Source organism: Chrysochloris asiatica, unplaced genomic scaffold (assembly GCF_000296735.1).
Source record: "Chrysochloris asiatica unplaced genomic scaffold, ChrAsi1.0 scaffold00246, whole genome shotgun sequence".
Taxonomy (NCBI): domain Eukaryota; kingdom Metazoa; phylum Chordata; class Mammalia; order Afrosoricida; family Chrysochloridae; genus Chrysochloris; species Chrysochloris asiatica.
This window is the reverse complement of record NW_006408764.1, coordinates 2,213,060-2,235,092: the sequence shown is the minus strand read 5'-3', so window position 1 is coordinate 2,235,092 and position 22,033 is coordinate 2,213,060. Positions and strand designations below refer to the sequence as shown.

The 22,033-nt window shown below is 49.4% G+C and overlaps 3 protein-coding genes across 3 annotated transcripts; 2 read left to right on the top strand and 1 right to left on the bottom strand.

Moving 5' to 3' along the window:
• The first annotated feature begins 663 nt into the window (after window positions 1–663).
• LOC102815793 (metallothionein-1E-like) lies at window positions 664–849 on the top strand. The gene has a single exon (XM_006873593.1). It carries the CDS (start codon window positions 664–666, stop codon window positions 847–849), a length of 186 nt encoding a protein of 61 aa, XP_006873655.1.
• A 3,695-nt stretch (window positions 850–4,544) lies between these two features.
• FAM212A (family with sequence similarity 212, member A) lies at window positions 4,545–6,137 on the top strand. Its single transcript, XM_006873592.1, has 2 exons — window positions 4,545–4,595; window positions 5,334–6,137. Exons 1-2 carry the CDS (start codon window positions 4,545–4,547, stop codon window positions 6,135–6,137), a joined length of 855 nt encoding a protein of 284 aa, XP_006873654.1.
• A 234-nt stretch (window positions 6,138–6,371) lies between these two features.
• UBA7 (ubiquitin-like modifier activating enzyme 7) lies at window positions 6,372–14,973 on the bottom strand. The gene is made up of 24 exons (XM_006873651.1): window positions 14,918–14,973; window positions 14,658–14,826; window positions 14,427–14,561; window positions 14,201–14,307; window positions 13,806–13,896; window positions 13,574–13,703; window positions 13,331–13,428; window positions 13,093–13,236; window positions 12,539–12,709; window positions 12,233–12,340; window positions 12,012–12,092; window positions 11,776–11,931; window positions 11,530–11,695; window positions 11,244–11,449; window positions 11,090–11,145; window positions 10,815–10,998; window positions 10,655–10,729; window positions 10,250–10,433; window positions 9,703–9,782; window positions 9,357–9,449; window positions 9,072–9,263; window positions 7,164–7,256; window positions 6,987–7,087; window positions 6,372–6,549 (listed from the first exon to the last, which is right to left on the bottom strand). The coding sequence occupies exons 1-24, from the start codon at window positions 14,971–14,973 to the stop codon at window positions 6,372–6,374; spliced, it is 3,054 nt and encodes a 1,017-aa protein (XP_006873713.1).
• Between the last annotated feature and the right edge of the window lie 7,060 nt (window positions 14,974–22,033).

Sequence of the window (22,033 nt, the reverse complement as noted above, 5' to 3'; positions counted from 1 at the left end):
TTATGAGGATAGTACAGGACTGGGCAGTGTTTTGTTCTATTGTGCATATGGTGGGTGGCTGTGAGTCAGAACTGACTTGATGGTACCTAACAACAACCTCTGAAAACCAAAACATCAAACTTGCTGCCATTGAGTTGATACTGACTTATTAATAACTTATTAATTATCCCATAGGCATGATAGAATAGAACTGCCTTGTTGGATTCCCAAAGGAGCTTCAATGGTGCTGTAGGTTAAGCACTGTGCTACTAACCACAGGGCTGGCATTTCAAAACCCATCAGCCACTCCAAAAGAGAAAGACGAGGCTTTCTGCTCCCGTAAAGATTTACAGCTTCAGAAACCCTACACAGTGTCGCTATGAGTTAGAATTAACTCAATGGCAGTGGGTTTATTGGGTTTCCAAGGCAATTATCTTTGCAGAAGCATACTGCCACATTTTTCTCCCATGGAGTGGCCAGTGGGTCTGAACCATCAACCTTTCAATTAGCAGCCAAGTGCTTAACACTCTGCCAGCAGTACTCCTTGTGCCTCTGGGATTTGTCAATTTATTGTATTTAAGTTATATGTCAATTTTTTAAAAGTGGCTATGAGAATGCCTTCTGCAAGCCTGGTATTCTCTTGACCCTCCCCTCTGCCTTCACATCTTGCTGACTATGCTCGAAATGGACCCCAACTGCTCCTGCGCCACTGGTGGCTCCTGTGTCTGCTCTGGCTCCTGCAAGTGCAAAGAGCACAAGTACACTTCCTGCAAGAAAAGCTGCTGTTCCTGCTGTCCCGTGGGCTGTGCCAAGTGTGCCCAGGGCTGCATCTGCAAAGGGCCATCGGACAAGTGCAGTTGTTGTGCCTGATGTGGGAGAGCCCCACCCAGGTGTAAATAGAGCCAACTGAACAAAGCTGTTCAGTTTTTTCTTGAACAACCCTGACCTGTGTGCTACCTCTTTTTTTCTATGAAATATTTGTGTGATAATAAATGGTGTTGGCTTTAAAAAAAAAAAAGTGGCTATACTTGCACTCTCCAGTTCATTTCATACTCTCCTCTACCTACTCCAATTAGGTTTGTCCCTCCATTAACAAAATGTCCCTAGTCAAGATCTTCAATGACCTGCACATCCAATGAATTTTTCTCACTTCCTTGGGATTATTTGATGATTTCTCAGGATTGTGATACTTTCTCTTCATTTCCAAATCCCACACCCTCTGTTTTCCTCCCACCTCCCTGGCTACTCCTTCCTAGCTCCTTCAATGGTTCTGCTTCATCTCTCTGACCTCTTAACAATATAGTGTTCCAGGACTTAATCCTGACTGCTGCCCTCTTTTGTCTACACACATCTCCTCCCATCGCATTGTTGTTGTTGTTGTTGTTGTCAGGTGCCATCGAGTCGGAACCAACTCATAGCGACCCCATGGACAGCAGAACGAAATAATGTCCAATCCTGGGCCAACCTCACTACCGCTACCACACTTGACGCCATCAATGATGCCACCTGGCTGATCCATCTCGTTGGGGGTCTTCCTCTTTTTCTCTGACCCTCCACCCTACCCAGCATGACATCCCTCTCCAGTGATTGTTCTCTCCTGACAACAAGTCCAAAGTATGAGAGACGAAGTTTAGCCATCTTGGCCTCCAAGGAGCACTCTGGCTGCACTTCTTCCAAAACAGATCTATTGGTTCTTTTGGCAGTCCATGGCACTTTCAGTATTCTCCTCCAACACCACAACTCAAAGGCATCAATTCTTCTACGATCTTCCTTATTCACTGTCCAGCTTTCGCATCCATATGAGGTTACTGAAAATACCATGGCTTGGGTCAGGCACACCTTAGTCCTCAAGGTGACATCTTTGCTCTTCAACACTTTAAAAAGTTCCTGTGCAGCAGATTTGCCCAATGCAATACGTCGTCTAATCTCTTGCTTGCTGCTTCTGTGAATGTTAATAGTTGATCCAAGAAGAATAAAGTCCTTGACAACTTCAATCTTTTCTCCATTGATAAGAATGTTGTTTATTGGTCCAGTGGTGAGAATTTTTGTTTTCTTGACATTGAGATGCAATCCATACCCAAGGCTGTGTTCTTTGATCTTCATCAGTAAATGTTTTAAATCCTCTTCACTTTCAGCAAGCAAGGTTGTATCATCTGCATATCGCAGGTTGTTAATAAGTCTTCCTCCAATCCTGACACCACGTTTTTCTTCATAGAACCCAGCTTCTTGTATTATTTGCTCAGCATACAGGTTGAATATGGGATGGTGTTGGAACGCTGAAATGAAACAATGTATGTTTGGAGGTATGTTTGGAGGATCGGAGGATTTATAGCTGGGGAATTTGCAGGAGAATCCAGAAATCCATTGTTTTCTGGTTCAAGACACTCAGCTGTTCCTAGAGCCGCCATCTTGGGACATAATATCTTGATTGTATCCTGATTGATAGTATCAGGAGAGAACATCTTGATTGTATCAGGATTGATATCAAAATTTAAAGTGACAGTTTCAACATAAAACCAAACGGCCACCACTCGTCTGTTGTGGTAGATTGAATTGCTGTGATTCTGAGGGCTCTGCCACCGGTATTTTAAATAACCAGCAGGGTCACCCATGGTGGATAGGTTTCAGATGAGCTTCCAGACAAAGACAGACTAGGAAGAAAGAGTGACGAACTACTTCCGAATCGCTAGTCACTGAAAAATTCTATGAATAGCAGAGAAACACTGTCAGATACAGGACTGGAAAATGAGCCTCTCAGGTGGGAAGGCACTCAGAATGCAACTGGGAAAAAAATGCCTCCTCAAAGTAGAGTTGACCATGATGATGTGAAAAGAGAAAAGCGCACAGAACCTTCATTTGCTGATGGGCCACAACTCAAAATGAAGAGAAACAGCTGTAAACATCCATTGAAAATCCCATCACATACAGGTCTTAAATAACATGCATTTATTTTACTTCCCAGATCCAAGGCTCTAATACTGGCCTCAATCCTAACTTGAGTCACACATCCAGAAGTCAACACCACACTCCCTCCTGAATGTCTAACAGGCATCTCAAATCTGTAAATGATCATTTAATTTTCCTCCCCTGACTCACTCTCCTTCAGTCTTTCCCAGATCAGTGCATGGCAACGCCATCAGGCCAGAAAGCTAGGAGTTATGCTTGATACCTTATTTTTTTCCTATCCACATCCATGCATCAGCATCCCCTCCTTTGCCTGAATTACACAGTTGGTTTTCATGCAGCAGTCAGAATTATTTAAGCAGAAGCCAGGCCAGGTAATTCCCTGCTCAAGGAACTCCAACGCTCCCCATCACACCCGGAACAGAACTGGATTCCTCTTTAAAGAAGCTTGGTTTTGCTAACCACTTCACTCTTCATCACTTTACCCGTGACCCCCAATCACAGAGACCTGGGATCTCTTCTGTCTCAGGGTCTGACTGGTCCCTCCACCTAGAATGACTAGAATGCCCCTCTTCGGGTTTGCCCCATGTTTTTTCACCCAGATTCCATCCTGATTACCACCTCCTCTGAGAGGTTCCTCCCCCAGCTAGCTATGGTCCTCATTCCCCAATATTTACCTGTCTAATATGTTTCTACTTAGACTCTATTTTTGAGCCTAGCATCCGATCACAAATACGCCTTAAAGATACTCTGACCACCTCGACAGATAAGTGGCACCCTTTCATTCCCCCCCTCCCGCCGCGTCCCACTAACCCTGTCAACACGTGGTGCCCCACAGAGGGGTGGCACACTGGGGATGCGTTGGATCAGTGTATAGCTGCTGGACTAGAGGCTAATTGCTCGTTCCCCACCAGGGGGCGACCAAGCCTAGCTCGACCCGGCACTAACCGAAGTTTGTCCTCGGCTGAGGGCCTTCCTCTGAGCTGACGCAAAGTTCCTCATCTCCCCTTTCCCTCCCCCAAACACCAAGGGGCCGAGTCGCCCTCTCTTCACTTCCAGCGATTGTCGAGATTCCAAAGTAGCGGGTCCCGCCCTGAGCCACAGCATGGCCGGGCCCGACGACCCGGGACGCTCACTGCCCCGCGGAGCAGGCCCGTGGGCGCAGGAGGGGAACCTGCGCTCATCAGACCTCCCTAGAAGGGACCGCTATTCCACCTTTAGACAGATAAGGAAGCAGAGGCAGCTGCAGAAGATTCGACTTGCTCCAGGTCATTCAGCGAAACCCGCGTTAGCTCGACGACTCAGGGCGTCTGAGATACGGGTCCCAGGTCGTACCACATCCAGCTACCAACTATAACCCCGCCTCTCCCTCGAAGGCTGAGGCTGAGCGGGCTGAGGAGGCGCCCTGGTCACTGCCCCCACCGGGCGTGAGGGGCGGGATCAACTTCTACCGTCCCGCCCCTATGGGCTACGGCAGCGCCGGGGAGGCGGGGCGCTGCAGCCAGATGTTGGGGCGGCGGCGGGAGCTACGGAGAGCGAGTAGCTGTGGATATAGGCGGAGGGCTAGGGCCCCGCTGGCCCGCCCGCCGGGCCCTCTCCGCGTCGCTTCTGCAGCGGTTCTAGGAGGAGCGGGTAGGCCTTTTGGAGGTTCCGGCACGGGTATGCACAGCGCTCGACTTGACAGCTTTCTGGGCCACCTTCGCTGGGAACTGGTGAGGATTGGGCGCTGGTGTGGTTCGTGGGGAAGGGTGCGGGTGTTCGGCTGCTGCTTGTCCCGAACGTGGACGGGTGGGGTTGTCCCGAGTGCCCATCTGAGGAGGGATGGGGGCGGGGCAGTGCATATGGTCCAGATGGCCCGCGTCAGGTTTCGGACGGTTGGGAGCTACACTGGGCATCAGGTAACAGCCGCCCAGCTGGCCAAGCTGCCGGGGCGGCTGGGGGTAGTGGTGGTGCTGGGGGAAAAACTTCTTTTGAGGCCGGTCAAGAGACAGCAAGGGACTGAAGAGACACTAGCGCTGTTGTGTATTCCCCCTACTCCAGGCTGGCTGCCCCTCCTTCCTCCGCTCTTCATCTGCAAACACTGTATCCTTCTCTGAAAGAAGCTGCAGTCTTGGGAGAGTTGAATCCCCCAAGAGGTACCGGATCCCACCCCCCAGCAATGGGCAGGCCCTACTTCCCTGGGCAGGCCCGCACCCCTGCCCGCCCTCTTTAGTGGCGGGTGTTGACTTGCCCGGCCCTGCGTGCTGAAGCCTGCCGGACTGCCACCAGGTCGACAGATGAGAACCACACGTCTTCGTGTGCCAGCAACCCAATACCAGCATGTGCCCCTCAGCCGTCTTGCCACCCAGGGCAATAGACTGTTCTTGGCCCTCTGTTCTGAGGACTGGGTTGGCCAGGCAGGCAGACAGGGCTAATAAGCACTGCGCCAACTTGTGCCCTCTCTTCTGCAGGTGTGTGGCCGGGACCCAGGGTCACCTCAGATGCCTGGTTCCCTGCGGCCACCCTCCAAACCTGGCCCAGGTGTAAGGCCCAGCTACCAACTCAGGGCTTCAGACGCCTCTGAAGAAGACTCTGCCTGCTGTGTGGAAGAGGAGGATGAGGAAGAAATTGTGATGACAGGGGACAGGGATGCAGCATTGGGGGGGCCTAGGGAGCACACCCTAGACTGGGACTCTGGCTTCTCAGAGGTATCAGGGAGCACATGGCGAGAGGAAGAGTTGCTTGTACTCCAGCATCCAGCACCCCCAGCCAGGCCCCCTCATAGCCAGCGCCTCTCAGCCAGTGGCTTCCCCTTGCCTAACAGGGCCTCTTTGGCCAGTGCACCACCTGCCCTTCGGCCACGGCCCAAATCCACCCCAGATGCCTGCCTGGAGCACTGGCAGGGACTGGACACAGAGGACTGGACCACAGCCCTGCTGAGCAGGGGTCGAAGTCGCCAGCCACTGGTACTGGGGGACAACTGCTTTGCCGATTTAGTGCACAACTGGATGGAGCTGCCTGAGGCGGGAAATGAGGGGGCTAGTGGGGGTGGGCCCCGTTCCCGCACACGGCCCCCACAATTTCTGCTTGGCCTCTCTGAGCAGCTGCGGCGCCGGCTGGCTGGGGCACGACGGGCAGCCATGGCAGGAAAGCGGCTGTCATGCCCACCTCGCCCTGAACCTGAGCTGCCTGCAGACATCTCACGCTTTGCTGCCCTCATGAGTTGTCGCAGCCGCCAGCCCATCATCTGCAATGATGTCATCAGCTACCTCTGACCCTGCTCCCCCAGCCTGGGGACAATAAAGGCCTTTTTCTAGATTGTCCTTGCTCCATACCCCTGAGGCTCCAGGAAACAGCTTCAACCCCAGTCAAGAGAGTCTGAAGAATTTTTTTCCTCCTGGTGGGGGTCCCTGTCACACTCCATGTGTTTCATCATCCATTGTCTTCACTTACGTCTAATAAGCATTTATTAAACTATAGGGCTCAGGATGCGATAGGCTGCTATAGGCTCAGCATGCAGGTATGGGCTTGGTAGAGTCAGAAGGGCTGCTGCCTTGACGCAGTTCATAGTGCAGTGGTGGGAAAGCAGTATCTTCCTCTTCACCTTCACAGCTCAGCTCCAGTACCAGCACCTGCTGTGTTGGTTCAGGCACTTGGCCTGTCACTCGATGCACCAGCTCCGTTACCCTGGGAGTGGGGGTAGAGTCATGGGGAGTGAATAAGTGAACAATAGCAGGCAGAGGGCAAGTGACCTGGCATGGACTAAAGGGTGCTGACGAGCCATCAAGAGCCAAAGCCAGGAGTAGGAGCAACTCAAGACAGGAAACATCTGAAACTATTTTAGGAGTGGCTGGTGGGGCGGGCAGGAGGCAGGAAGCCACAGGTCCCCTGGGAGTGGGCTGTGAAAGGGGGGCTGTGTGTGGTGTGGAGGAGCTAGTGGGGCTGGCCAAGCAGGCAGTTCCTTGCCACGCCCCCAGCCCATTTGCTGGCTCCATTTGGAAAAAGAAATTTTCAGGAAGGTGTGAGGGGCCCAGAGTGGGGGTCGGAGGAGGAAAGATCTTATGCCCCTAACACCAACATCCAGGAATGGTGTGGGGTCTACCTGAATTTAGGCATAGACTCACTTGAGAGACAAATGCTGGGCCTGCTTGTCAGGGGACCACCTCACTGAGTACAGCATAGCTCGGCCATACAGGAGCATCCTCACCTGCAGTCCATGTTTCTCCTAGAGGAAAGAGAAGTCAAATGTCAGGCCAGGCCATATCTGGCTGAGCCTGAAGGCAGACAGGAACGGGGCACACCTGGAGATGGGCCAGCAGCGATGCCAGAGTCCTCTCAGGCTTCCCAGCAGGCACCTTCAGGCGGTCCCAACAGGTCCATGTCAGGTGATGGAACTGGGAGGGGTGAGAAGGAGTGAGAGACCTCTTACAATTCCCTTCACCCCAACCTCAGTTACTAGCAGCCAATGGCCCCTTTTCTAGGGGAGGAGCTGGACTTATTGGGAGGCAGGAAGCAGAGCTAGGGGGTGGGTGGAAGGTGGGCTCTGGGCCCAGAGTCTCAGCCTTCGCCTGTGTTGGGGCTAGCACAGGAAACGGGGCTCTGGGGCCCCGCAAAGGGAAACAAGCGATCCATCACACAGGTCAGTCTTGTGTGTATATGTGTGTGTTGTGCGGCGGTGGGGGGGGGGCACGGGGGAGTGTGCTTCCTGAGGAAGTGGGGGCAGGGCCATTGGAGTCTGATAAGGCAACTTGTAGCTGAGGGGCACATCCTGTTCCCCATCCTGCCTCATCATGGCACATGAGGCAAGGTGTACAATGACCACTGGGGCTCCCTGGCTCAGAGATTCCAACAGGGACACTACCCATCGGGGCCTTCTCTTTCTGTTCTCTTTTTCCTTCTTTCCAAGGGTTTTTGGGTTCTGTCGCCTAGTGCTGAGGGTAGGAGGGTGGTAGGTAGCCAGGCATCAGAATATGAAGGCCCTGCCAGCCCCCTCCCCCCAAGAAACCACCCTGCGATTAAGCTGAGAGGAGGCCAGATGAGGAGTTCCTCCTCTCACCCTCCACCATGGACAAAGGCATCCAATGTGCTGCCAAGAGTCTGGCCCTCACAAAGAAGCTCTGTGTGCTGTGCCTAGAGGGACCCCAGAGCTTCTCAGCAAAAGTCCAGTGCCCTTTCATGACCTCTGCCCTCTTCCCTAGTGTGAGAATTCCCTCCACTCCATCCTGTGGCCCAAGGAAAAGTCACACAGTCCAGCATTCACATCTCTGCACCTGAAGAAATATATATGCCTCAGTGCTTAGAGTTAATGCGCTAGACTACAAAGTCGGCTTGAACCACAAGGTCGGTAGTTAAAGCTCACCAGCCGCTCTTGGAAACCATATACAGGGTTGCTATGAGTCAGAACCGATTTGACGGTACTTAACAACAACAATAATAAGGAACATCATGCTTGGTAAAATAGAGGGTCAGTGAAAAAGAGGAAGACCCCCAGCAAGATGGATTGGCATAGTGGCAGTAGCAATGGGTTCAAGTGTAACAATTGTGAGGATGACGCAGGACCCAGCAGTGTTTGCTTCTGTTGTGTATATACGGTTGCTATGAGTCAGAACCAACTTGATAGCACCTAACAATAACAACAAGAAGGAAAATCTGCATGTATACCCATACACACACCTATATTGAAGAATAGCCCTGCATTCTCATCTGGTACACAGATGTGCAATCCTGCTCCCTCCATGCCCACATACCCAGGCAGGACCAGGGATGTCCAGACCCCAGTGCACTAACACCAGTAATAATGAACATGCATATCCCTTCAGGGCTGCAGCCCCCACCCACAAGGGCCCCGATACCAAGCAAGAAGCTAGCTAGGCTCTGTCTGGGGCTGGGGCCCTAGTGCCCCCTCCTACGACTCTCCCTTCAAGGGCTCTCCTAAGGAGGGGGGCTGGGAGGAGATGTCTGGCACTACTAATGAGTTAAAGCTGCAGCTCCCCCAGACCCCTGCACTGCAGGAGGTGGGGGGTAGGAGGTGGCTGACGGCTGCTTCCTGTGTCTGACAGGTCCCAGCCTGGCTGTGCAGCAGGAAGGAGGTTGGAGGGAGTCTTAAGGACTCCCCCATAGTCTGAGTCCAGATGAAGGCTAGAGTAGGGCCTGTCTGACTGGATCAGAGCTGGAAAAACCCAGGGAGCGTGGGGAAAACAAGGGCTTACCATCTGGAAGGCTGGGGCATAAGGTACCCAACGGTTCAGGCGGTTTTCAGCCAGGTGCAGATAGCTGTGGCGATAGGCACCAAGGGATGTCTGCCCGCTCACTACCTTATACAGCTCCAGGCCCATCAGGCCTGCCACAGCTGCTGTGGTGGTGGCAATGGCTGGGATAATCTGTCCCACAATCTGCTTGCTCTGCCGGGCATAGGAGATTCAGTTCAGACTCGAGGTATAGATTTAGTATTTTACCTCCATTCTCCAGGCCTGAGCCCCAAGTGGCAGGGTTACCTGGGCACGGCTGACTGGTTGGATTTCATAATTCTGAGCACGAAGGCTAGCTGCTGCTGCCACAAAGTCCATATGGAAGTTGCTGTCGTCATCCTGTGAGGCCCAAGTCATAAGTAGTATTCACACTGCAACAGCTGTCCTTTACCAGAGCCAACCATGTGCCACTGCAAAGGTCTTCACACAATTCTGTGTTGTGAATGCTCCCAATTTATCAGATAGGAGACTGAGATGCTTCCAGGGGCCCTACTGGGAGAACTCAAACCAAAGGGTTCCAAAGCCATCTTATCTCCTGACAGCCCTCCACAGCCTCCACAGCCTAACCCCTTAGTCCTATTTGGTCTCCTACCTTCTCAAACAGCAGGGGCTCCAGAGGTCCTTTGTTCCAGACTTCCAAGATTTTTTGAAGTTCTTCCAACTGCTCAGGGTCTACCAAGGTTGGGAGGTATGTGTTGGGACAGTCTTGAGTTCTGTTCTCCAGCACTTGTTCTTGTAGCCTGACACCTATTATTGGTCTCTACCAAGGCTATCACTGACCACTTTCAAGGAGCCCAGCCCCCTTGATTGGTGCTACAATCTCATCTCTAGCAGCCCCAGACCTCACCCATGGATTGCGACTCTGTCCTCAATGGGATACCCAGGATCAATGGATTGTTTTTGGTTTTTGGCTGAAAATCTATAAAGAGAGCTGAGGGTGCTGAGGATATGGCAGTGAGAGGGCCTGCAGTGGGGCCACTGGACAGTGCCAAGTCTAGAAAAAAGCAGGACCAGAGGGCCCTCTAAGAGACAATGAGTTGGCTGCAGGGACCCCAGACCCCATCTTCCTCTGCAATGCAGACTGAGGGTGGAGTCAGACCAGTGAGTGATAGCATGAGGGGTAGGGCCAGGGGCCTCACCAAACTTGGTGGAAGCCTGAGCTAGCTCCAGGTCACTTGAGGAGACAGGGGCCAGGTGCTGGGGACCAGGTAGTGGCAGTGACTTCAGCAGTTCCCTGAGTGCAGTCTGATCCCTTGAGCCAGACAGCCCATGCATCTGGGCATACAGGTTGGCAGCTGCCAGCACATAGAAGAGGTGCATGTCCTGCAGTGAGACCCAGAGTAGGGGCAGATTTGTGGACTTGAGTAAGCATGTATGTGAGATTAGGGGAGGGGAGTAGCACTCATCTGTGGATCTGTTTGAGTGCCTGTCTCTGCTTTCCATGTGGATGCCACATGTGTGTAAACATGTCTCTCTTGGCACATGTGCATCTCTGCAGAATGGCCACATCCCCATCTTAGAAGTCCCCAAAGGACTCTACTCACTTGATTGGCATCAAATTCCAGGGGCTGGGGACACTGTTTGGGACTGGACCAGAAGGGAGTTCCATCCTCAAGCACCTAGAGCAGTAGAGTCTGCTGACCTCAGGCTGGCCATCTTCCTGGTCCCCCTGAGCCTTCAGCCCCCCAGCTGCCAAATGCCTACCTTTTCAGGTGGGAAGTATCTCAAGAGCTGCATGATGCTGTCATGGAAGCATAGCTGCCAGTGGCCACGTGCCCACACCACACAATCTTGCCAGGTCTGCGGGCGCTCCCTCAGGACACCCAGAACTGGTTGTAGTAGAGTCAGCACTTGTGACCCATCCATGTCTGTCAGGGAAGTGGATGCTCTGTGGAAAGAGGGGGAAGCTGGAGATGGAATCATGCAGACTCTGGTCCTAGGGAAACTGGATTCCCATCTACTTTGTTTGGTGGCCTTACTGTTTAATGGTCTCAACAGACAGTCGGAAGAGCCCCTCAAACTGATTCCGGGCCCACTACAGAAAAAGAGGAGCAACAAGGTGTCAGGTAAGGAACAGGTTTATAGCAGAGGGCTAGGCCAGGCAAAGTCAGGGTCTCTGGGGGTACTTCTCACTTCTAGAGTGTGCTCAACTGTGCTGGGGAAGAACCGCACAGTACAGACAGGGTTGGCGTCATCCTTGGAAACTGCAGCTGAGGCAGGAGCTTTGTAGACTTCAGTCACGTTCGGAATGAACACTGATGCGCTGCCCTGGGTGCCCAGGGTGCCTGCCTCTAGCAATGGCTTCAGATAGTGGGTACAACGAGCAGCCACATAGCGTCCTGGCAAGGGGAGCAGAGGGTCAAAGGTGGGACTGGCACAGTCTTGGACAAAGGGTTGAGTTCCAAGGTTGAGCACTCACTGGCTTGGAAACTGTCTAGGGCAGCGGCCACACCATCCACATGGGAGAAGAAGCTGTCCCCATAGATGTTCTCCGTGGTGCTGTCCAAAGTGTGGGTGAGTGGGGTTACCTGCAAGCCTCGGTTCAGACGACTGGCAGCCTCTGCAGCCACTTTGGCCTTGGACCTCTGGAAAGAAGGTAGAAAGGTATTTATAGGTACATTTGTGGGGCAGTCAAACATGAGTGTGGGGAAGGGTTGGCACTCACACCAATGTCCCAGGGTCTGAAGAGGAACTGACGGCTGAGGTTGGAGCGTTCTATGTGGTCCATGTCGGCAACAGTAATGCACCCTCTACCACTGGTCCCCAGGCCCATTAGGGCAAAGCCTTTGAGCAGCTCACAGCCAATTGCACCTGCACCCACCTGCCAGAGGGAGAGGCCTTAGCCCTGATGTTCTGGACTAGCCCTCCCACAGACACTCCCAACCTCAGCCCACAGTTCACCAGGAAGTAGTGCTGGCAGCTCAGCTTCTCTTGAAAATCAGCCCCAAATACTGCAATTTGCCCATCATAGCGGCAGCCTCTCTGGGGGAACAGACAGGGGTCAGTGATGTCCACTGGCCTTCACTGCATCTCCCTCTTACACTGAGTTTTCTCAGGCCCATTCTTCCTCTCTCTGTCTTAGTTCTTTGGACTGGACTTGTATCTCCACCCAAGGTTCTTACTGGAGCACAATCCTCGGGACTAGGAACGGTCTTCCCATCTTTTGGAATGCAGTCGAGGGCATCAAAATACAGCCACTGGTCCAGAGGCATGAACTTCCCAGAGATTGCCTGCGGATGGGTATTTCAACTGGGAGACCATGGCCACCTTCTCACCCATTCAGATCCTTGCTGGCAGCTGCACTCTCAAATTAGTGAAGTCTTCAGGGCAGGTAGCTAGTGTTTGGTGCCCTCTTGTGGTGCTGCACGGTTTGGCACTCACTGATCCCAAAGTTTCCCCAGCTGTACGCTGTCCATGCCCAAGCTCACCTTTAGCACCTCCTGGGCAGTTACAGCACCAAGTATGGCTGCCATGGGGCTCAGGTCACCAGCACTACACAGAGCAACTGCCCGAACCAGATCCTCATCCAGCGGTTCTTCCTGTGTCCCCTGCAGTGGTCCCAGTTCCCGGGCAAGGCGCACCACAGCCTCTGCATCACCCTGCAGTGGGACACCATGGGAACAACAGTCATAGCTTGAGCTCCACCCAACACAAATACTTTGAGCAGTCATTCATAGTGCTCCACAAAAGAGGAAAAAGAAGCCTGAGTAGGACGGCCTGGCCCTGTTGACCCCCTTTCCCTTGCATGCACAGGAGCACACGCGCACACACACACAGTCTGCTGTGTCATGTGCCCAGTAGTTTTGTGGACCAGGTCCTGGCCTCAAGTTATGGTTTATCATCTCCTGGTTACAAGTGGTAAAATTTTCTCTGAGAATCAAACTTGGATCTGTGATACGGTCATTGTCACCTCCTGGGGGGAGAAACCCCAATAACAGAGGTGGGGTTGATTGATGAGGGGTGGGGTGACTGAGCCACTCACAGGATGCCAGGGCTTTGGCAGGTAGCCATGACCAGACTGGAACTGGTGCAGTGCACGGAAGGCCTGATGTAGGCAGTGGGCACGGTGGACTTCCTGGGAACTCTGGACCACACGAGGATGCAGCAAGGCTGTAGCCAGGGATTCCTGTAGGAAGCACTCAGTAAAGGCCTCAGACCCAGAGTGCTCTGGCCCTTGCAAGCCTCCCCAACACCCCCATCTCAGATGCACTTATACTCACATGGCTCACAATCTTGGGTTTCTTGACTTCAGTGACAGTCCCACCACAAAGGTATTGGGAAAAAGTTGTTGTGTCTCCAATCTCCAAGGTCCTGTCTTCTGGAGGAGATCCAACTTAGTCAGTATGACTTCTGACCCTAAGTAGTTCCCCATGCTCTGTCCTGTCTTGCATCTGGGTCTCCAACCTTGTTCCCTCAGTGGGGAGCTGGGCACTGAGACTGGGGTTGAAGTAGGGCTAACTTACCCTGTATACAGATGGACTGAGTACAGCCATTGAGTTCAACCATGCCCTTAATGCCTGAGAAAGTCACCAAGTCCCCATCTTGAAAATTGTGGACATCAGCGTCTCTCAGAGTGACAACACCAGGAGAGCCCTGAGTAGAAGAGGATTATCTCAGGGACAACTGTACATACTTTTACCAGGCACCAGCAGCTCCTCTCTGGGGAGCAGGTTGTGCTCACACCTCAGCACCCACCTGGGAGATATGCTGGATGGTGGCCCTCAGGGGTTCTGCCTCTGTGGGGTCCTGCACAGTGAAGTCATTGCCAAAGTCACAGAACAACTGCCTGGGGTGGGATGGCAGGGGGCATTGAGGTGACTCAGCTGCTGTAGTTAAGGGTAGAACACTAAGGCAGGCCCAGAAGACCAGAATTGGGAAAGGGATGCTGGGAGAAGCTTGGAAGCTAATGTTAGAAGGGATTAGTGGAGCAAGTCTAGAGTTAGAAGGGATACAGGAAGCAGTGGAGTAAACTTAGAGACCAGTATTGGGAGGGACTGAGAAGAGGTGACTGGGGCAAGCCTGGAGCTGGGGACAATTCTGGATCAGTTTCTGGCTTTAATATGGCAAGCCGGGCAAGTAGTCTCACTCACCCCACAAGGCCTTGGGTGTTCGCCATCACAAAGCAGACCCCGTGCTGGTGGCAGAAACTACCCACTCTTAACTGTTCCTCCAGCTCTGAGTTAGTCAGCACCACCACCTAGATGGGACCCTCTGATCAGTAGAGTCAGAGCCTCTGGGCTGACTCTTGAGGGCAGGATTAGCTAGAGGTTAGAGGAGGGAACTGGACAAGTCTGGCGAGTAGGGGTTAGGGAGCACCTGGTATTCCTGCAGCAAATCCTCGGTGATGGAGCCTGTATGGACATTGACCTGAACAGCTCCATTGAGCTGAGCCACCAGCTCTTGAGAGGCCTCAGCCCTGCTCCTCCCCAAGTCCTGCTCTGAAAGGAAGAACTAGAAAGAGGCCCAGTCTGGCCTGAGCAGGGAGACCCCTTGTGGGCCCTATTCCCACCCTGAAGTGAGACTGTACAGCCCCCACAGGATCCTCACCTGAGCAGACAGGTCCGACCAGCAAGCAGGGTGGGGATCATGCAGAGTGAGGCTGCCCACACCCATCAGCACCAGGTTCTTGGCCACCTCAGCACCCAGGCCCTGAAGGCCTGACAGCAGAACCTTGGCTTCCTGAATCCTCCCCATTGCTGCTGAGCCCAGTACATACCTGTTGATGGGGAGTGGGCAAATGGGAGGGCAGGTGATTAGAACTCAGAGGTCAGAAAGCCACCTCATTCCCCACCTCACCTCTAGCTTACAGCTGCCGTGAGTACAGTTCCTCATCCAACAACTTGGAGGGTTCCTGAATATCCATTCTGAGGCCTGGGTTAGGCTTCAGTGTTCATAGGCAGGGTATCTAGTGGGATGGTGGTGCCAGCACCCCACTGTGGCTGTGCAACCAACCACCAAGGTCCAGGGAGTAAAGAACACTGTTAATCAAGGTCTCTTCCTGTGTCTTCTGTGTTTCAAAGAAAACAAAAGTGAAAATGAAACTGACTTGGAGTCTGCTCCTGGCCCTGCTCTTATCTTGGGCAGCCCATTCTGGCTCCACTGAATCTTGGCAGTTTAAAACACAGGCAAGTTGTTACCAAATTCAGGGTGTTTGTTGCCTGTTCTCTGGTTATGATTAACTTAAGAGTCATGTTGATTCTAGTACAGCAAAGCTTCACTATTTGTAACAAGTAAAGAGACGGGAAGATCATTCTAAAAGCACCGTCTCCCTGAACAAAGAAGCATGCTTAGGAAAAATTGTTATTGTTGTTAAGGCAATTCTGACCCATAGCAACTCTGTATAGGGTTTCCGAGGAGCCGCTGAGGAGCTTGAACAGACGACCTTACAGTTTAAACTGACGTTGCAGTCCAGTGCAATAACTCACAGCGCCACACCAAGACTCCTAGGTAAGAATAAGGATGTAATAATACAGATTCAAAGCTTTTAAAGGAAATAACATGCATTATTCATAAAGAGTTCCAGTGTGGCAATGGAAAATAAGCAGTAGACTGCTAATCACAGGTCAATGGCTCAAACTTACCAGCTGCTCCTCTGAAACTCTATACAGGGTCACTATGATTCAGAACCTACTCAATGACACTTAACAAAACAATTCAGAAGGGACTGGTCCTAATTTTAGCACGAAGTCATAGTCAGACCCCTCACTTCTTAAAAGGGTCTCTATGTGGCCAAAATGACATCATTCCAGTTGATTTTCATTCCTGACATGAGCCTTTTGGTTCCTATGTCAAAACTTCTTGTGGGCTGGGGTGAGTCCAAGGAAGAAGCTCCTCCTGTGTATATCTGGTTGCAGCTGGCTCTTCAAAATAACATAGCAGAAAAGAATCAGAGGAGCTAAATGTCTATTAGGAGTCCTGATATGGCACTGTTGAGTAAGCACTGGAATGTTAACCACAAGATCCAAGGTTCAACTTCAGCTCCTAGGAAATCCTATACAGGGTCGTTATGACCTGTGGAGGTGTTAAATGAAACCCAGACCATGGAGCAGCGGGGTGAGAAGTGTCTGCAGACCAGGTCTATAGGGAGATGCCGCCTAGCGGGAAGAGACTGTAGGGGCTGGCCAGGCTGTCCTACTTACCCCAGACGGAGAGCGCCGTCCTAGCCTAACCGTTGGATCGTGGCTTTGAGTCAGGGTCAACCAACTTAGAGACCCATAAGCACAGTCCATAGTGTCTCACTACAACCCAGTCGCCCCTGCTGCGTTTCCCCCTCTTGATTGACATCCGAGGATGGAAATCCTGCCTTTGAGCCGGACTTAAGGACCCTAGCACAAGGAGATTCCTATTTAACAGCAACCACACAACCGCCACTCGTCTGTCGTGCTGTGGTGGTTTGAATTGCTGTGATTCTGAGGGCTATGCCACCGGTATTTTAAATAACCAGCAGGGTCACTCATGGTGGACAGGTTTCAGATGAGCTTCCAAACAAAGACAGACTAGGAAGAAAAGAGTGACAAACTACTTCCGAATCGCTAGTCACTGAAAACTCTATGAATAGCAGAGAAACACTGTCAGATACAGGACTGGAAAGTGGGAAGGCACTCAGAATACGACTGGGGAAAAAAAATGCCTCCTCCAAGTGGAGAAAAGCTCACAGAACCTTCATTTGCTAATGGGCCACAAATCAAACTGAAGAGAAACAGCTGTATACATCCATTGAAAATCGGAACATGGAATGTACAAAGTATGAACTTGGTACAGCAGATTCTCACAGGTGACAGAAAAGGTTTGATTTCTTCTTTTTCCCTATGATCACCTGATGACCAGAAGTGTGGCCAACTCCCGCCCTTATCAACCCCAGCTCAACAAAATTATAGCTAACAGAGTTCAACAATACAACAAAATATAATACACCTATGGATACAGTTGGGAGCCATGCCAGTGTGAGGTGGGGGCCGGCTAGCCATGTTGGTGATCTGATTTGTTGCCTGGATTCAGGTGGACTTGACTCCAGAGCTACAAAACCTGCAGAGCCACCAGACCAGCATTTAACCAGTCACGTCATTCCTAACTTCCTTGTGGCCCTAACAAACACTGAAACCAACTTCATCAAGGGCTCCCACAAACTACTTCCACACTGAGTGCCCTGAACATAGATAACACCAAGGCCAATACAGAAATTGCATCTAGGGCCAGGAACTCTGCTATCACATCTCTTCTAAAACCACCTCATGAGCTCCTTGAATTGCAGGAGCCCCCGGAGATTTCTCCTCTCTGAGTTCAACAACTGCACTGCTTGTTTTTACAAATACGATAACCCCACAATGCCTCCAAAGACAACAGACAATTTTAGCTCAAACAAAGAAACAAGAAAGAATGTCCCAAACAAATGAGCAAGATGCAGAGCCAGAAAATGTTTCTGAGGGGTAAAAGGTAATGCAAACTAACTGAAAAAGAATTCAAAAGAATGAAAGTTACATAAAAGGATTAATAGAAAGATTGATGAAAGCCAGAACTCAATAAAAACCTTAGAAGAATTCAGGAAAACACTGATAAAATAAATATAAATTTTGAAACAATACAAAATCTGCAATTAGAAAGCCATAGGATTAATACCAAGATTTCAGAAATGGACAATACATTGAACGGGCAAAGAAGTAGATGTGAAGCAATGGACGCCCAAATTACTGAGCTTGAAAATAAGTCTGTCAATACTAGTACGCTAAAAGAACAATCTGAATGGAATGGAAAATCCAAAGAAAGCCTAAGAGTTATGTGGGACACTATGAAGAGGAACAACTTACAGATGACTGGACTTCTAACACAGGAAGACATAATTAAAAAAAATTTGAGGAAAATGTCAAAGAGTTGTTGGAAGAAAATTCCCTAACAAAGACAAGAAGAAAAGCATACAAGAAGTTGAACAAACTCCAAACAATATAGATTCCGAAAGAAAATCACCAGACATATCATAATTAAACTTTTCAAGATCAAAGGCAAGGAAAGAAAAATGAAGTTACCTACAAATGAGAACCAATAAGTCTTGTTTCTCTTATTTCTCAGCAGAAACTATGCAGGCAAGAAAGAAATGGGATGACATATACAGAACTCTGGAAGAAAAAAATTGCCAACAAAGAATCATATACCCAGCAAAGCTGTCCCTCGAATACACTGGTGAAATTAGGACATTTCCTGATAAACAGAAATTAAAGGAATTTATAATGACCAGGCCAACTTTAACAAAAATACTAACAGGTGTTCTTTGGACTTAGAACCAACAACAGCAGGCAACAACATGAGATTACCATACATGACAATACCACTCAGAACCCAATCCAGATACAGAAGTACTTAAAGTAAAACAGACCTACAAGACTGGAAACAGGGAACCAGAGGTATCAATGTACAATGAAGTCAACTACAAAACAAAGAGCGGGAATAGTGTAGATACAGACCTTCCAAATGGGAAGGAAGTCAAGTAGATTTCAAGATAAAACAAACATTTAAGCAAGAAAACAATTAATTAATTACATAGTTTTTTGTGACTGGTTTCTTTCACTCAGAATAATGTTTTCAAAGTTTATCCATGTTGTAACATTTATCAGTATTTCTTTCCTTTTTTTTTTTTTTTAATTAAATGTTTTTATTTTGGATTGAGTGAAAGTTTACAGGGCACATCATCAGCTTCACATTCAACCATTCATATAGCTTGTTTCATTACATTGATTATTATCCCCTCCATATATCACCATATATCATCAGTTAACAGTGTTTCTTTTTTTTTTTTGGATGGGGGGGACTTGCCTTTTTGGAATTTACAGTCTCTGCTTTTAGGGAAGGTTTTTACATTTGTCTGTGGATATCCAGGGCTCATGTATGAGATTACTAACAAGCATTACTGAATAATCAGACGAGGGACAGTTTGCTATGTCTACTAGGTAGCTAAAGTCTGATCCTCAGAGCCTATGGTTTGGACGGTCAACAACGCTTGGGCCCACAGGGGCTTGGCCTCCTGACCGGGTCTGCATGGTCTGCATCCGAATCCTCCTTATTTATTGTTTGTTTAAGGGACGCTGCCTGTCTTAGGCGGTCAGTGCGAATTCCTCAATCTTACCAGTCATTGAAACTCATTGCAGCATGGCAATGGCTCTGTCTTAAGTTGCCGAGGTTCCACGTGATCCTTACCCGTCTCTGGCCACACGTCCAGCATAAACAGCCACCATCCGAGGAAGGCAGGGAGGGAGGAGATCGGCTGGGGACCCCATGCACCAGACGTTGCTGGCCCACCACCTGCTCTAAGGTGACCAAGCAGGATCACTATGCTGAGGTTCAATCAAGTTCTTAGGGGATCTTACTCTCTAGCAGGGGTAGCAAATTAGTAGCCACTCAGTGTTCACTTTGAGAATTACTTATATCATAAATTTGAGCATGTAGCTGATGATTCTTTCCTTTTTTTGACCAAATAATATTCCATTCTATGAAAATAACACATTTTATCCTTCATGGACATTTGGGTTGTTTCTGCTTTTTGGCTATTAAGAATAATGCTGCTATGAATACTTGTGTACAAGATTTAGTGTGAACATATGCTTTAATTTCCTTTGGATAGAAACCTAAGAGTGGAATTGCTGGGTTTTATGTTGTTTGTGGAACTGCCAGACTGAGTTCAAAAACCAACTAAACAGAGTTATCATGTTGTTGTTAAGCGCTGCTGGGTTGGTTCCAACTCATAGCAACCCTGTATAGGGTTTCCAAGGAGCAGCTAGTGGGTTTGAACCACTGGTCTTGTGGTTAGAAGTCCAGTGCTTACTCTACAGTGTAACACCATACAACCCATCAATTCTACTACTAGGTATCTATCCAAGAGACATTAAAACATATGTTCACACAAAAACTTACACAAATGGTTATATTCATACAAGCTTTATATAGGACTCCTGGTGTGGTACTGTAGGATCAGCATTAGAATGCTAACGCAAGTTTGGGGGTTTAAACCCATCAGTGGCTCCTCAGAAACCCTATACAGGGTCACTATGAGTCAGAACAGACTTGACGGCACTTAGCAACAGTTGTATATGAGGATTCTAATTTCTCCAAATCCTTTACAAGGTTTTTCTTTTATATTATAAGCATCCTTGTCATTGTTAAGTGCCATTGAGTCAGTTTCTAATCATAGAGACCATGTATAGGAATTTTGAAGCTGTAAATCTTCGCAGGAGCAGAAAACCTCATCTTTCTCCTGCAAAGTGGCTAGTGGACTCGAACTACCAACCTTGTGGCTGACATTCCAGTGCTTATCCTACAGACCCACCACACTCCCTGTTGTTGCTGTTGCTAAGTGCTATTGAGTTGGTTCTAACTCATAGTGACCCTGTTTAGGGTTTCCTAGGAGTGGCTACCATGTGCCCTTGTTTTCAGATGCCATCGAGTCAATTCTGACCCATAGCGACCCTGTATAGGGTTTCCAAGGAGCAGCTGGTAAGCTTGAACCGCCGATCTTGCAGTTCTAATGGCTTTGCAGTAACCACAGCACTACACCAGGACTCTACCATGCACCCAAATGAGTGTGAAAAAAGCCCTGGTGAAACAGTGGTTAAGTGCTTGGCTACTAACCAAAAGGTCAGTGATTCAAACTTACCAGTCACTCCACAGGCAAAAGATGGAGTCTGCTTCTGTGAAGATTTACAGCTGAAAAACTGTGGTAGTTTTACTCGGTCCTACAGGGTGTGGTGCTGTGTAGAACCTTGCACTGGTCTGCAAGGTTGGTTTGAACCACAGGGTTGGTGGTTCAAGCTCACTAGCCGCTCCTTGGAAACCCTATATAGGGTTGCTATAAGTTGGAACTGGCTTGACGACACTGAACAACAACAGGATTGCTATGAGTAGAATGGACTCAAAGGCCGTAGTTTGGCTTGGTTTTGGTTTAGTGGGTGTAAAGCGGTAGCTCCTATGGTTTTCATTTGCGATTCTCAGATAACTAATGATATTGAACATCTTTTCATGTGCTATTGGCCATTTGTATAGCTTCTCTGAAAAAACATCTATTCAGATTCTTTGCCCATTAAAAAAATATTGTGATAAAAAGAAATATATAAAAACAAACAACATGGTGGATCGGGTGGAAGTGCAGTAAGGTCCTCTATCGGCAACAACACAGAATATAGGCCCAAGCAGGCTCAGGGGATGGTCCCAGAACTCTGAACCACATATAAAGGAATATTTAGAAGTTTGGAAGGCTTACAGCTGGGGTAATTTGTGGCAGAAGCAGGGAATCCATTGCTTTCTAATTCAGGATGCTCGGCTGCTCCAGGAGCCATCATCTTGGGTGAGACCAAGCAGGGGAGGGATCAGGGCAGCCACGGATGCCTGACAGAGCTGTGGAGATAAAGGTATAAACATTCTTTTCTTTTGGTATCTGTTCATTGGTCCCTTGCTATCTGCACACCTCCATTCTGGTGACTGTGGAGGTGCCTGAGCTAATGAACACCCCAGCGCCACCCTCAGAGGGTTCTACTGTGTATGCACACATATCTTCTCAAAATTTAAAGAGACAGTTTCCACTTAAATCCAAATGACCACAGCCGGCCCTGAGCTGTTTATAACTAGAAAAAAGGCCTGACCGGGGATTGTGGAGAGGGACAAGCAGACAAAAAAGGAAATATGCCGAAAATTAAACCCTAAGTCAAAATAACCAACAGTGGCATCTTGAAATTTCTCAAGAAGAAGACTGAAACAGGAAGCCAATTTCCTGATCACATCTACTTGGAGGCAATCAGAAAGCATAAAAAAATACCAAAATACACACCCATCTAAGTATTAAGGCCTGAATATGCCCCCAAAACAGAAGTAGATGACCATATCTAAACATGTCCAGAAATGAGATAAAGTGACTGAGGCAAATGAGCTGGAAGTAGACCTACACT